Raw genomic sequence first — 10,617 nt, forward strand, 5'->3', positions numbered from 1 at the left:
ACATCACAAGCTAACAGTTAAATCATCAGAATTCTACATACAGCAACCAACAGATAGTAGGGGATTGCTTTTTCATGAAGACAGGGTACTGTTTGGCAACAGCATTTCATCGCAATTCAAATTTTTTGCTCTTTTTCTCTGGGGGTTCATGCACTTTCACAAGGGAATAATACCTTTACTGAACTGTTTTCAGGCTGCCACTAAATTAACCAGCAACTTGACAGTCTGTTCGGGCTACACCTTCTACCATGTTCTCTTAGATTCCAGTTTATATAAGCTCCTGAGCGACTTGTGGAGGAAAGCATTACTGATGTTCAGAAGAAAATGTTATCCTTCTGCTAACAGTTTGGAAGCAGACAGGCCATGTTTATGCAGCAGTAAACAGTGGTGTAACTGTTAATTCACTGCAGGTGCCAACAAGATACGGGAAAATTTTTGGAGAAGTTTAAATTTCAAGTTAGCATCCCAACTACACAGCAGCTCTGCAAAGGTCAGACTACTCAAGGGGATTTTGACAAGATATCTCTTGTGATTAGTTTTTCATAAGTCTATAGGATTATAAACAAATGTATTCCCCTTCATCCTTCCACAACCTTTACCTTTGGTGTGCAGAAATAATTTATTACCCTGTGGTTTCTTTTGCATTGGCATTGACATTCTTGATGACTAAAAAAAACAAGGTTACCATAGGAAATATAAAGAAGTAACGACATCGTGAACTAGGTAAAATATTAACTATTTTGATGAGGAGTGCACGCAATTGGATGAAAATGAAGGTTTTTAAACAATGTATGATACAGTGAAAACTGAATTGTGTTTTATGAGACAAGAAATAAAAGCCTGTATTGAAAAGAAGAATCCCGTAACAGTAGACTTCATTTTCCAGGTTAAAAACAGAAAGTTTTTAAAAACAGAAAGGCTTGAGTTTTGCAGAGAACCTGGTAAACTTATAAAGGTTTTATGCTGTTGCATATGCTTACCTTTGTGCTGCTGTTTTCTGTCCATGATGCCTATATGACTTCTGTTAATAGAGACTCCAAAAGCCTCTTAGAGAGTGATGTTAAAACCATACATACTTATTTTAAATTTATAACAGAATGCTGTAATTAAATGAAAAATTTATACCACTTTGTTGCTCTGAAATACATAATTCATTGCAGTAATTTGAATTAGACATTTAAAAAACATCTCGCTGCTTCAAAATGCACTTGAAACAAATAATGAGTGTAAATGATAAACCAATGTATAGGTCAGTTGTCCCTTATTTCTGGTATAGTAAAAAAAGCTCACCTAGTGCATGTTGAATTAATACAAGGTAACATCAGAGTAAACAGTCTGACCTCTGCCCCATTTGGGGGGAAAATAGTAGTACAAAAAAGATCTAATTTAAACTTTAAATGGTGCTGCCTTTTTTTTTTTTTCATTCTGACACAGTCGATGCATCCTGTTTACTCATCTTCCAAACCTGCTAGTATAACTGTCAGTGAGATACGCCCACAACATTGTAGAACAGTTAGCAGTGGAGACTTGGATCTAAGTCTTTCAGTGCTTTTGCAGCAGTCCTAACCAGTAGTCTGTCACCTTCCTTCCCCTGTAATAAAGGTTGTATGCTCAGACAGCTTATTTCATGGTATCAAACGGGCTTTTTTGTTGTATTTACATTTGTTCTCACAGTAGGTGACGGGAGCGGCCCTTTTGGACTATAAGGTAGTGAAATCAGGGAATTATTGGCAAAGGCATCTGCTTGATGCAGAAGTCGAGAGATCTGCTCTGTGTACACAAGTCACCTGTCTTAGTTGTGCAACGGAGTCACTCAGCCTAGGACGTAGCTGCGTTGTGCATGGCAGCTGTCATTCTGACTGCGGCCGGGTTGCGTTTGCAGCTGTGCCACTGCTCTGTGGTGAGCAAGCCCAGAACAGCGCGGTGGAAAACATCCGACCGGCTGCTCCTCGCTGCGGCACGGGGCCGCAGGCTGTACAGACAGACGTCTGCCGCAGGAAGAACAAAGTTCAAAGACAATCAGGGAGAGGCTCCGTCCCCCTTCGGCCTGCCGCTGCAGGAGGCCGCGGGCTCTGCTCTCCGCTGAACAGCGAGGCCGGGGCGAGCCCCTCACGGCGAGCGGGCGAGGGGGGCCGGGGCGCCCCCTCCCGGCGGCTCTGCCCGCGGCCTGCAGGCGACGCAGCGCGGGGCTCGCCCTCCAGGCCGACTGCGGCCCAGGCGGGCCGCTCCGCGTGCGTCATCAGCCGCGCGCCTCTCCTCGGCCTATCGGGCTCGGCCGTCAGCGGGCCGCCCAATCGGGGCGCTCGCAGCGAAGCCCCTCCGAGAGGCCGCGGGGGGGGGGGGGGGGGGCTCTTCCTCGGCGACGCCAATCCGCGCGCCGGGGGGGGCGTGGCCTCGGGGGGCAGGGGGCGGGGCCGGGACCGGGCCGGCGGGGGGCGGAGGAGCGGGGCCGAGGCGAGCGGAGGCCCGGCCCGGCCGCGGCGCCGGCCGCCGCCATGATCCACAGCCTGTTCCTGATCAACGCCGCGGGGGACATCTTCCTGGAGAAGCACTGGAAGAGCGCCGTCAGCCGCTCCGTCTGCGACTACTTCTTCGAGGCGCAGGAGAGGGCCTCGGAGGCGGAGAACGTGCCGCCGGTGATCGCCACGCCGCACCACTGCCTGCTCAGCGTCTACCGCCACAAGATCTTCTTCGTGGCCGTCATCCAGAGCGAGGTGCCGCCGCTCTTCGTCATCGAGTTCCTGCACCGCGTCGTCGACACCTTCCAGGTGCGGCCGGGGGGCGGGGGGCCGGGCGGGCCGTCCGCGGCTGCTTTGCGCCTTTCCCTGCCTCTCGACGCCCGTCCTGCGCCAGCCGGGGGCTCCCGCGGGTCCGGAGAGCTCGCGGGGTCGGCGGGGGCCGCCCGGGGCGGATCTGCAGGCAGCCGGCACGGCCCCGCGGCAGCCGAGAGCTGCGCTGCTGCTGTGCGGTCTCGCGGCTGCGAGGAGCTGCGGAACGCGACCGAGCCGGGCTGCTCGGTGAAGAGCTCGTGCAGCTCCGGTGCTCGAGGCAGTCGGTGGCGGCCCACCCGCCTGCTTACATCCGATGGTGTTTCTCGGAAGGGTCTCGTGCTGCCTGAAGAAAGCAGTGGCAGGAGTTGCCTCAGAGCAGCTGTGTTTCCTCTGTGCTGTAGTTGGCACGAGTGCCACTCAGTGTGGGGATGTAAAAGGCAGAATGGGCCTCTTCTGCCTGCCAGCAGTGCGATTGTGCAGTCTGGATTTGAAATGGCTCGTGGCCAGCGTCCTACCAGAGTACAGGACATGTGAGTGCTCGGTCAAATGAGCATCACATGAGCTTCGCTTCCAAGTGCCGGTCAGGCCATGGCTCGTTGTATGCTCAGAGTCATCTTTCATTGAGCTCAGTGCATGGATTGACTGTTTTTGTTTAATTCCCAGGATCTGAATCCAAGCAGCACAGGGTTTCTTGTGTTTGACTTTTTGTTGGTGAGACCTGTTATATTTTCTTTAGGTTGCCTGAGACTGGTTCTCATGCTATGCTGAGCTATTTGGCTAGACATGGCTTGCATGGAAAGTAATTTAATTGGAAATTCCAAAGAACGTTGTGACAGTTGCATTCCCAGCCATCATTCTGCAGTTCTTTTTGTAGCCATGATCAGTATTGGAGTAACTAGTTATAAGCGTTGTTACAATGAATCTGAGTTACTTCTGTTGAAATGGAAGTCAGCTCTCTTTCATGTTCAGGCCAAAAATGTACCGCAGGAAATAGATGTTATTTAGTATTGCAGCTTAATCAGTTACAATAGAGCTGTTTTCAAGTGCCAATTAAAAAATCTCTTGCCTATCAGAGCGAGTCCCATTATATAGAAAGGAAATAGGAAACACTTGATGACGCAGTGATTCGCCAGCTTGCTGTTGCAGTGGTTTGAGGTATGCTTAGAATTGTGCTTCCCCATTGGGAGTGTTCAGTCTCTCTGATATTCTTCTGCTAACGTGTGGAGCTTTGATGTTATTTCATCTCTTGCAAGAAAAGGCTTGATTTGTTTTTGTGTGGGAGGACAGTGAACTGAATGATCACTAAGTCTCTCCTCTAGAGATTAATAAATTATTTCTTTTGAACAGGATTACTTTGGTGTCTGTTCAGAGGTGATGATCAAGGACAATGTTGTAGTGGTTTATGAGGTGCTGGAAGAGATGCTGGACAATGGCTTTCCATTGGCAACAGAATCCAATATTCTCAAGGAACTGATAAAACCTCCAACAATCCTGCGAACAGTTGTCAACACCATCACAGGTACAAGGAAACAAAAAGTAGATAAACTGGTGAGGCCATGTGGCAGTATTCCTCCAGAAGTAAATCTGGACATAGGTGCAGAAAACGTATGTTGTTCTGTATGTTTCTAAACCCCAGCAGAAGTGTGTTTTGGGAGTCCTGTGTTAGCGCTTTTCTTTGAGGTTTGTCCTGGTTCCAGCACCAGCTGCATGTTTTGTTTGTTTGTTTGTTTGTTTGTTTCTGTCAGTGGCTTTTTGTTTTGTCTTTTAGTTACTTTTTTCTGTAGTTTATTGTGATATGTTCTAGAGTTGGGTGAGGGAGAGATGCAAATTGTAGAATACAAGGAGTCTGGAAGAGTAATTGTTCTTCCACAAAGAGGCAGAGGTTTCTTGGAAATTAATTACGATCTAGTTGGGTGAGGCCAGGAACTTGTTCTGGAGCGTTGTCTATCTTTTGTGGTTGTTACGATTATCATTCTTTTTCCAGGAAGCACTAATGTGGGTGACCAGCTTCCTACTGGACAGCTATCAGTGGTGCCTTGGAGACGTACTGGTGTAAAATATACCAACAATGAGGCATATTTTGATGTGATTGAGGAAATAGATGCAATCATTGACAAATCAGGTATGGGAGTTGCTTTTGGCTATGATAAGGGTAAGTTGTCGTGATGGTGCCAGAAGAGGGATTTATGCTTTCCAAAGAGGTGCTCCCTCATCTCTGTGTGGGAAGCTTTATTCCTATGCTTACTTTGGAATGTTGCCAGCTTGTAGGTGCTTTTCAGTCAAAAATTTTAGAGAAGTATCAAAATTTTAAATTGTCTTCCTCTTCTGACTGTTCATGAGGTCCTGTAAGCAGCTCGGTACTGGGAAATGTGTGGGGAAATTCTGTAGAGAGCTATCTCCGTAGTTATAATGTATCTTAGTCTTGTTAGTCTTGGGAGCTATTGCTGTTCCATTAGAATGGAAGTTCCTGGCATCGGTGGTTCTTACATGCATCTTCTTTAAAAGTGGTTGGGAATGAGAAATATCTCGAGGAGGCAACGTATTGAGCCATGACACTTCATAAAGACATTACGTTCCCTTCTTCCTTGTTGATAGTTTTTTCATGTTGGAATGAATTTTGACCAGGTTCATGTAACCTCCTGTGTTTATTTTATTGTTGCAGGTTCCACAATTACTGCTGAAATCCAAGGGGTGATTGATGCTTGTGTCAAGCTGACTGGGATGCCAGACCTTACCCTTTCCTTTATGGTAAAGCTCAAGGATACATCTTTACTTAAATCCCTGAAAAGGGCTTCCCAGCCATGCTACCAAGCTCTCAGTCTCACTGTGATGTATTCAGTTAGATCAGAAGCTGAGTATACGAAACAAAAAGAGAAAGAACGGACAGTGGGAACTCACAGTGAACTTCAACTTTGAATGTAAAGATTTTATTTTCAGGTTCTTTGTTGAAAGTACTGTTAGCACATTCTGTGACTAAGTTTCTGTGATATAGTAGTGCTTTAGGCAGATATTTTAAAGGGCCATCTTTTTTATTAGTATGCATCAATATAATTATTTAACACGATGGAATTTGCAAAAATGGAATAGAATAGAATATTTCAGTTGGAAGGATCTTAAGAGATCATCTAGTTTAACTGCCTGACCATTTCAGGGCTAACCAAGAGTTAAAGCATGTAATTGAGGGCATTATCCAAATACCTCTTGAACCCTGACAGGCATGGGGTATCAACCACCTCTCTAGGAACCCTGTTCCAGTGTTTGACCACCCTCACGGTACAGAATTTTTTCCTAATGAGCAGTTTGATTAGAACTGATGATAATTGAGTGCTGCTGTTGCACAGATGTAGCAGCATCAAACGGCTTAAAATGTCTCAATGTAGATATGCTCAAAGGTGCCGAGTGTCAAATGCTGGGCCCTTTGTGGATAGGAGATTGAAGAATTTAAGTACTTATTTTAGGTAGTACTGCCTTCTTTAACCTTTCTTTTATTTCAGAACCCTCGGTTGTTGGATGATGTCAGCTTTCATCCATGTGTACGGTTTAAGCGCTGGGAGTCAGAGAGAATACTCTCCTTTATTCCTCCTGATGGAAATTTTCGCTTGCTGTCATACCATGTCAGTGCTCAGAAGTAAGTGGTGAATTTAGTGTAGTGGATTATGGAATTTGGATCTTCCTGACTAGAAAGAAGGAGGCGGGGGAGAATGTCTTTTAAAGATTAGGTGACTACTTGTGCCATGTGAAATAGGGATGTGTGTTAATTCACATTTTTTTTTTTAAATGTCTTTTCCCCTTGTTTGGAGCAGTGATTCTTGTCTCTTTTTACTGGTCAACCTGCATCTGTCAAAAACTAGTAGCAGATGAACAATCTAGAGTGGGAATGAATTAGGCAGTATGGAGTAACTGTTAATTTCCTGTTTACTTTTTTTTTTTTTTTTAAAGATAAACTAGTTTGATATTCATGTTGATTTTTTCGATGTCTTTTTTAATGAAACTACAAGTTCTTGGCAGCTGTTTGCACTCTTTTCTGGAAGCAGGCTACTGACTAGCAGTTGGGGTTACAGGTATTAAAGCATTTTGTTAGACTTTGTCAGGCTTATCTCAAGAAGTTGAAAAGGAGTGTGGGGGGAAAAGTCAAACTGAAAGCATGCAGTTCAAGTGCTGTTGCTCTGCCTGGGACTACTTACCATCTTGGTTGTGACGTGTGAAAAGTTTCTCCCCTCTCTTGCTCAATTCTCCATTACATTGGGTGTCCTTACCTGTCTTGTATGACAGTGGAAAAGTAAGATAAGGAAAGCTTGATTTTTTTTATTTTTTAATAGTAAGAAAGACTTGAGGACAGCATTATGACTTTGCTCTTTGATTTGGTAAATAAAGAGCATAGATCTCATTGCTTTCCCTGCTGCAGTCCTTGCCCTTTTTACTGGGAACACTGAAAAGCAAAGATGAAGGCAAGAAATTCATAAGGTCTCTTTGTTACTGTCTTTATTCTAGTCTTGTGGCAATTCCTGTCTATGTTAAACACAACATCAGTTTCCGTGATAGCAGCTCACTGGGACGCTTTGAAATCACAGTGGGGCCAAAGCAGACTATGGGAAAGACTATAGAGGGAGTGATGGTCACTAGCCAGATGCCAAAAGGTGTCTTAAATATGAGCCTCACACCCTCACAAGGAACACACATCTTTGACCCAGTTACAAAGGTGAGAGAAAGTATATTTTAATTTATTTATGTAAGTCTTTCAGCAAATGAAGTTGAGTTATTCATCCTTTCAAGATCATTCCTTTGAATGTTGATGCCCTGAAGGCAGTATCTTTTCTTGGGTGAGAACTTAATATACCCCTGGTTTTTGAACAACTGCACATAAGAAGTTGTTGTTTGCTGGTTGTCATGCACTGCATGCTAAGGCTTGATCCTTTGGAAATGATGAGGATTTCAGTTGGTTAGTGATTTCCTCCTCCCCACTGGTTCAATATTATCTTTCTGTAAGTTAGAAGTTTATCCACAGTAGAGCATCAGGCAACACAGATTCAGCCTCATAGAAAAGAGGTGATTCTGTGTTATCTATGTTATTATTACCCATAGCAATTGTGGCTTGTAGCACAAATAGTGGAAATACCATTGATGGTAGACTTTTGGGGAGCAACATTGGAAAGAGAGGGAGAACGAGGGTCTCTGAGACAGCTGCTCCTTAAGCCTTTACTATGTCTGAAGTGGAGGACCCGACTGGAGGGAGAGGAGTGTGTGTTGTATGTCCAATCTGAAAGGCAAGATACTGAGACAAAGCTTTTTCATAGAGAAATGTTAAAAATTGTCATTGGAAGGGGACTATTCTTTAGAGGTTGTTACTGTATTTCTGCTTGACTGCTGCATTTGTTGTTCCTTGAAGTTGCTCTCATGGGATGTGGGGAAAATAAACCCCCAGAAGCTGCCAAGTCTGAAGGGAAGCATGAATCTGCAAGCTGGGACATCAAAACCCGATGAAAATCCAACTATTAACCTGCAGTTTAAAATTCAGCAGCTGGCTATATCTGGTAAGTGATTATCAGGTGAAGAAGCTGAATGTTTTCTTCTCTGTCAAAGTGTTTACTCTGCATGTAGCTGATGTAGCTCTTCAGACCTTCTCTTCAGAACATCCTATCTGAAAATTGTGTGCTTTGGCAACAGATAAAAGGATTTATTCTCTGTTGCTTTGCGAAACAGCCTGTCTACATCCTCTTGCGTTTCTTGCTTAGAGCCTCATACATAATTTTAGAGTATGGTTGTGTTTGTAAGAATGATTCTGACAATTAGCAATTGTCAGCTTTTATGTTTTTTGGTTTTTTTTTTTCTTTTTTCCCCCCTCCATTTCCTGCTTGTTAAAGTATGCTCTCTGCCCCTCTAGTACGCTCTTCTGTTCCTTTATCCTGAAGTTCTGTGTTTGTGGCAGCGGTCAGTCTTATGCTATATTTGCTTGCTTTTAGGACTGAAGGTGAATCGCTTGGACATGTATGGGGAGAAGTACAAGCCCTTCAAGGGGATAAAATACATGACTAAGGCTGGCAAGTTCCAAGTCCGAACTTAAAGGATCATGATAGTGAGGAAAAGCACTTTCCTGTTTCTCCTATCCCTAGCTGTTGGATATAGCATCTCCCCAGTCCGTTTAGGGTTGCTCACTTGCCTTTAGCCTGATCAGGATAACCAGTGCTTAGTGTGCTGGGGGGAAGGGAAAAGTAAGGTTAACCTGAAGCTGTCACATCCCTAAATAGGCCTGGAGTAATAGCAGCAACAGCAGATGGGAGAGGAGTTCAGGTCACTTGGGAATAGTGAGTCAGATATAAGTTTGTACCATCTTCATCTTACTGTCTTAAAGGAAATTCTAGGGATTTATTCCCTTTTCTACTTCCTGTTCCTTATGTTTTGGCTGTCTTTTATCCCTTTTGTAGATGATATGAAGTTGAATTTCCACAACATTCTGTTGTACTGTGGTGGTCTGGCATCTGCCCTTTCCCATCACTGCATGTTTGGTTGGAGAGCTATAGTTCTTGGCAGCAGAGAGATTAGCTGGCCATTCTGCCTTGATGAGACTGAAAGAAGTGAAAAGGTAGACTGTCACACCCAGGATGTGATTTTAAGAAGCCTGAGATTGGGGGTGGTGCCACAGAGGGAGGAAGCAGGAAAAAATGAACACTTTTCCTTGATATTTTGTAATCTATCATGGTCGTTAAGTTTCTTGAATCTTTGGGGAGTAACCGGAAACCCATCCAAATTTTAGTATAGAATCCTTTGAAAAGCCACCTGTAGCACTTATCTTATAACTGATGGATGGTGACATCTGAATGTAATTCTGCTTCTGTTCTTTTCTCAATATTTTGAGGTAGTGTTTCTCCTGGCTTCTTTGGGAAGTCAGGGAGGAGGCAGAGACAGGACAAGAATTTGCGTGGAGACATAGCACTCTGATGGAAACTCTTTGAAACTGAAGCTGCAGCTAAACGAAGACAATTGCTATCCCAGTAACTTGTTGGAACCTATTTTTCTTCCTGCCTGCCTATTACAAATGAAGGTGATACCAATGTTCTCCTGCTCGCTTATGACTTTATTTGAAATAATTATGTCCTGGTACCTTTTGTGATGTTTCTGGCTGTACCTTATTCCAGTTCCTGTCTCAATTAGCTGCTGTGCAGGTGGATTCAAGCCTGTGTTGGATTTCTCACTGGGACCATCCCTTCTGCAGGAGCTGTTGCTACATAAGCCCATCCCAGTCTGTGCTGCATCTCTCTCTGTATAGCACACATAAATATAAAATGAGGCATATGCACTGTTCCCTATTGTTTGTAATGTGTTCTTCGGCCACTAGATGCCAATGTGTTAATTTCTCTGGTATCAGAGCTTGTTACATGTACAGTAGCTTATGGACTACAGCATCTTCCAGGTGGCTGTGAAGTCCAGCACGTGTAGTTAATGCTTGTGAGCAGAACAAGGTGGCCCTAAATGAAGGCTAACACAAATTCTGTTTTGCCTCTGATGGGCTAGTTGCAGTGGATGAGTGACATCTTGATTTTCGAATTGCAGTTTTCAGTTCAACTGGTGAATGCCACAGCAGGTGGCCTTAGTGCTGAATATATTCAGTGCAAATATAACCTTCAACAAGGGCATCAATAAAATTAATTTTTACCTGTCATCTGTGATATTTCAGAGTGGTTTGTGTGGTCTCTACAAGATGCAAAGTTGAAGTTTGAGGATGAAGGTAAATTATGACAACTGGACCTTGGATAGTGGGTACCTTAGAGAGACGAATGTCTTCATACAATTGATTCTGTAAGCTTGGGAATAAATTGTTGTCTGAAGAGCTAAAATTAATTCTTTTTTT

The 10,617-nt window shown here is 44.2% G+C and overlaps 1 protein-coding gene across 3 annotated transcripts; it reads left to right on the forward strand.

Annotated features, from left to right (window-relative positions):
- The first annotated feature begins 2,443 nt into the window (after positions 1 to 2,443).
- Positions 2,444 to 10,428, forward strand: AP3M2 (adaptor related protein complex 3 subunit mu 2). Of its 3 annotated transcripts, none has more exons than XM_032204224.1 (9): positions 2,444 to 2,768; positions 4,119 to 4,290; positions 4,756 to 4,893; positions 5,434 to 5,519; positions 6,266 to 6,399; positions 7,263 to 7,470; positions 8,158 to 8,302; positions 8,732 to 8,844; positions 9,625 to 10,428. In XM_032204224.1, the coding sequence occupies exons 1-8, from the start codon at positions 2,496 to 2,498 to the stop codon at positions 8,830 to 8,832; spliced, it is 1,257 nt and encodes a 418-aa protein (XP_032060115.1). In that variant the 5' UTR covers positions 2,444 to 2,495; the 3' UTR covers positions 8,833 to 8,844; positions 9,625 to 10,428. The 3 variants fall into 3 exon arrangements, with proteins under 3 accessions (XP_032060115.1, XP_032060116.1, XP_032060114.1); XM_032204225.1 differs by having other exon boundaries at positions 9,629 to 10,428; XM_032204223.1 differs by having other exon boundaries at positions 8,732 to 10,428.
- The last annotated feature ends 189 nt before the right edge of the window (positions 10,429 to 10,617 follow it).

Source organism: Aythya fuligula, chromosome 27 (genome assembly GCF_009819795.1).
Source record: "Aythya fuligula isolate bAytFul2 chromosome 27, bAytFul2.pri, whole genome shotgun sequence".
In the NCBI taxonomy this organism is placed as follows: Eukaryota; Metazoa; Chordata; class Aves; order Anseriformes; family Anatidae; genus Aythya; species Aythya fuligula.